The following is a 5,000-nucleotide window of genomic DNA, read 5'->3' as shown; positions in this document are numbered from 1 at the left end:
TTACTCCTCTCATTCACACACTTAAAAAACATTGGGAAGATCTTTCTCTCGCTCTCTCTCTCTCTCACACACACACACACACTCGTTTCCTGCTCTCCCTTTTATTTGCTTGTTGTTTGAAACTCATTTAATCCTCCTTTAGATCCAAACGACACCCGTCTCTCTCATCTGTTCATCCCTTTGCTTCCCTCAGGAATGACCTGCTGTCGTTTAAACTCCTTCTCTTTTAGTAACTGTGTGCACATTGCTGTGTTCCTGAAATGCTTGACCTAAGTGTGTCATTGCTTGTGTGTGTGTGTGTGTGTGTGTGTTTGAAGTGTTTGACAACTCTCCCAGCCAATCCCTGTCCTATGTGTGAACTAACTCGCATCTCATTGGCTCCAAAGGTTCCTGTAGCCCCGCCCCCTCTCTCATGACTCTACCTCAAATTAACCAAAAATTAAATTTAGCAAATCTGTCTATGACACAAACATCTATCTATCTATCTATCTATCTATCTATCTATCTATCTATCTATCTATCTGTCTATCTGTCTATCTATCTATTGATCTATCTGTCGGTCGGTCGGTCGGTCGGTCGGTCGGTCGGTCGGTCGGTCGGTCGGTCTTTTTACACACACTTATAATGTTTTGTATTTTCATATTTTGAGAATGAAATCTCTCTCACACACAGGCATTCATGATACAGCAATAGGTAGTATATTGATGAATGTTTTTAATTGTGTGTGTGTTTGTGTGTGTGCAGAATAGATCTGTACAGTAGATCTATTACTTTACTTGTCTAATACAGTTCATCCCATTCTGATGCTCATTGTTCTGCACTGTTCTCTCTCTCTCTCTCTCTCTCTCTCTCTCTCTCTCTCTCTCTCTCTCTTGCTCTCCCTCTCTCTCTCTCTCTCTCTCTCTCTCCTTCTCCCTCTCCCTCTAGTTTTTGTGTGTCCTGGAACATTAATGCGAGTGTTGGAGCCCAGTTCCGTGCGGGAGGCGGAGCATCAGTCGGGGGCGTGGTGTAAAGACCCTCTGCAGGCGGGTGACAGACTGTATGTGATGCCTTGGACGCCCTATAGAACAGACATGCTGTATGAATACGCTTCCTGGGATGATTACATCCAAAACAGGATCACCACCACTTATAAGTGAGTGTGTATGTTTGCATTTTGAGTGATGAAGGCCTTATGAATAGTGTGTGAATTCTGTGTGACTGTGTTATGAATGGTTTATGAATGCTGAATAAAAATGATATGTTATTGTCAGGTTGCCGAGTCGAGTGGACGGCACTGGTTTTGTGGTGTATGATGGTGCTGTGTTCTACAATAAGGAACGCACACGCAACATTGTGAAATATGACCTGCGAACGCGCATCAAGAGTGGTGAAGCCATTATTGCAACAGCGAACTACCACGACACGTCGCCGTATCGCTGGGGCGGGAAGTCTGACATTGACCTCGCAGTGGACGAACATGGGCTGTGGGTCATATATGCCACTGAAGCCAACAGTGGACGCCTTGTTGTTAGCCAGGTGAGCAAAAGAGAGAGAGATATAAAATTTACTGTTGATTCATCAATGTTACTGACTTAACAATTGGTAATTTGAATAAATTTTTTGCCTGGATGTAATCTTGAATGAATGAATGAACGTTACATTTATATAGCGCTTTTCTGCCATAGTGCGCCAGTACGCTCACCACACACCAGCTATTGGTGGAGAGGAGAGAGTAGAGTTATAAAGCCAATTAATGGATGGGAATTATTAGGAAGCCATGATTGATGAGGGCCAACGGGGGGAATTTGGCCAGGATACCGGGGTTACACTCCTACTCTTTTACGAGAAGTGTCCTGGGATTTTTAATGACCACAGAGAGTCAGGACCTTAGTTTAACGTCTCATCCGAAGGACAGTGCCTTTTTTTAATTTATTTTTTTATCCCCTTTTCTCCCCATTTTGGCATGCCGAATTCCCACTGTTTACTAGGTCCTCGTGGTGGCACGGTTACTTACCTCAATCCGGGTGGCGGAGGACAAGTCTCAGTTGCCTCCACTTCTGAGACTGTCAATCCACGCTTCTTATCATGTGGTTTATTGTGCATGACATAAAATGTGCAAGGAGGCTCATGCTACTCTCCACAATCCACGCACAATTTACCACGTGCCCCATGAGAGCAAGAACTACTAATCGCAACCACAAGGAGGTTACCCCATGTGACTCTACCCTCCCTAGCAACCAGGCCAATTTGGTTGCTTAGGAGACCTGGCTGGAGTCACTCAGCACACCCTGGATTCAAACTCACGACTCCAGGGGAGGTAGTCAGCATCAATTCTCACTGAGCTACCCAGACCCCCAGAACAGTGCCTTTTTACAGTGTAGTATCCCTGTCACTATACTGGGGCATTAGGACCCACACAGACTGCAGGGCAAGCACCCCCTGCTGGCCTCCATAATACCTCTTCCAGCAGCAACCTTAGTTTTCCCCAGGAGGTCTTCCATCCAGATACTGACCAGGCTCAACCCTGCTTAGCTTCAGTGGGCAACTGGTCTTGAGCTACAGGGTGATATGGCTGCTGACTTCTTAATGGAATCTTAATGGTTTTGGCACCACAATCCCATCATTTTATTGGCTCTAGTCCCATATTACCATAATTTGATAGCTGTGGTCCCTTATTTCCATAATCTGATTGGCTGTGGCCCAATAATCCCATAAAATGATTGACTGTGGACTGATAATCCCATTATTTTACTGGCTATGGCCCAATAAACCCATAAAATTATTGACTGGGGCCCAGTAAGCCTAATATTTTATAGGCCGTGGTCCCATATGTTTTCATAATCTGATTAGCTGTGACCTGATAATTACATAATTTTATTGTCTGTGGTCCCATATTTCCATAATCTGATTGACTGTGGCCTGATAATCCAATAATTTTATTGTCCCATATTATCATAATATGATTGTCTGTGGCCCCATGTTTCCATAATCTAAATGTCTGAGGCTCCATAATCCAATAATTAAATTGTCTGTGGTCCCTTAATTCCATAATCTGATTGGCAGTGGCCTGATAATCCTATCATTTATTGGTTTTGGCCCCGTTCTCCATAATCTAAATGGCTGTGGCACCGTATTTCCATAATCAGATTGGCCGTGGCACCATATTTCCATAAACTGCTTGTCTGTGGCACAATAATCCCATAATTTCATTGTTTTTGGCCCTGTATTAACATAATCTGATTGGCTGTAGCCCCATACTTCCATAATCTGATTGACTGTGGCCTGATAATCCCATAATTTTATTGTTTTTGCTACCATATTACCATAATATGATTGTCTATGCCCAATAATCCTATCATTTTATTGTCTGTAGCCCCATGTTTCCATAATCTGATTGACTGTGGCTTGATAATCCAATAATTTTATTGTCTTTGGGCCAATGTTACCATGATATGATTGTTTGAGGCTCCATAATCCAATAATTTCATTGGCTGTGGTCTATTATTTCCATAATATGATTGGCTGTGTCCTGATAGTCCTATAATTTATTGGTTTTGGTCCCATATTTCCATAAACTGGTTGTCTGTGGCACAATAATCCCATAATTTAATTGTTTTTGGCCCTGTATTAACATAGTCTGATTGACTGTGGTCCAATAATCCCTTTTTTTTTTTTTTTTGGCCCATATTACAATAATATGTCTGTGGCCCAATAATCCCATAATTTTATTGGTTGTGGCCCCATGTTTTCATAATCTGATTGTCTGAGGCCTGATTATACACTAATTTATTTGTCTGTGATCCCTTATTTCCGTAATCTGATTGGCTGTGGCCCAATAATCCTATTATTTTATTGTCTGTGGTCCCATATTAACATAATCTGATTGGCTGTGGACAGATAATCCCAAAATTGTATTAGCAGTGGTCCCATATATCCATAATCTGATTATCTGTGGACCCATATTTCAGGTAAACCCGTACACACTACGTTTCGAAGGAACGTGGCAGACGAGCTTTGAGAAGCGCATGGCATCAGATGCATTTGTTGCGTGTGGCATATTATATGCCGTTCGCTCCGTGTACCAAGATGATGACAGCGAGGCAGGCGGCGACCTCATCCTGTACGCCTATGACACACGGCATAACCGCGAGGAGCCAGTGAGAATCCCATTCCCCAACCCATACCAGCACATCTCCTCCATCAGCTACAACCCCAGAGACAACCAGCTATATGTCTGGAACAATTACATCGTCCTGAGATACCCACTGGAGTTCAGTCCACCACAGCCCACCTCAGGTAAGATGAGCAAAGAGCAACAGGTCATTGCTCAATGGTTGCTCTTTCATAGCTCAGAAGACTTAATGAGTTTCTAAAGGGATAGTTCACCCAATAATGAAAAATCTGTCATCATTTTTATATTTACTATGACTTTATTTCTTCCGTGATTTTTTCAGTGATTTGTATCCTCCTCTGCCCTCTCTCTCAGATCCTCTGTCTACTCCTCATCTCTCCACCACTCCTCTGAGCTCTCTCTCCTCTACTGTGTCATTGGGCTTCAGTCCCACATCTGTACCATCCATTACCTTTCATCCAATAGGGGCTATTAACAGAGCTCCGGCAGGGCGGCCCATCACTGCCACGGTACCGGTGACCGTGAGGCCCCCTCGCCGCCCACAGGGGCCCCGCATACCCATGTGTGAGGGTCGGGTGACCCGCGGTGTCCAGTGGCCTCCTACACAACGAGGAGAAACAGTGGAGAGACCCTGTCCTAAAGGATCACTTGGTCAGTACACTGTAATTAATGTTTTACAGGGTTCACACAAGGTCCTTGAAGGGCTTAAAGTGCTTGAAATTAGTTTTTAGAAATGTAAGAATTGGAAGACCTGGAAAATCGCTTTATTTTTGCTTAGAAGTGCTTCTGTATAATATGTATTCATCATAGATTAAAATGTAATTAGCATTTTGTTCAAACTTTTTTCACATCATACAGTACATTGAACCGAATTGTGAGAAAACCA

At 43.2% G+C, this 5,000-nt stretch overlaps 1 protein-coding gene across 2 annotated transcripts in view; it reads left to right on the top strand.

Annotated features, from left to right (window-relative positions):
* The window catches only part of LOC127443478 (adhesion G protein-coupled receptor L1-like), a 54,995-nt gene that overhangs the window by 25,504 nt on the left and 24,491 nt on the right, over positions 1 to 5,000 (top strand). For both annotated transcript variants that reach the window (XM_051702123.1, XM_051702121.1), the window contains exons 5-8: positions 928 to 1,135; positions 1,254 to 1,518; positions 3,951 to 4,278; positions 4,469 to 4,765. In XM_051702123.1, the coding sequence (XP_051558083.1) occupies positions 928 to 1,135; positions 1,254 to 1,518; positions 3,951 to 4,278; positions 4,469 to 4,765 (1,098 nt within the window). The remainder of the gene's footprint in view (positions 1 to 927; positions 1,136 to 1,253; positions 1,519 to 3,950; positions 4,279 to 4,468; positions 4,766 to 5,000) is intronic.

The sequence above is a fragment of the Myxocyprinus asiaticus genome, chromosome 7, assembly GCF_019703515.2.
Source record: "Myxocyprinus asiaticus isolate MX2 ecotype Aquarium Trade chromosome 7, UBuf_Myxa_2, whole genome shotgun sequence".
In the NCBI taxonomy this organism is placed as follows: domain Eukaryota; kingdom Metazoa; phylum Chordata; class Actinopteri; order Cypriniformes; family Catostomidae; genus Myxocyprinus; species Myxocyprinus asiaticus.
Note: the sequence above shows the minus strand (reverse complement) of the source record. Positions and strands in the feature narration are given on the sequence as shown.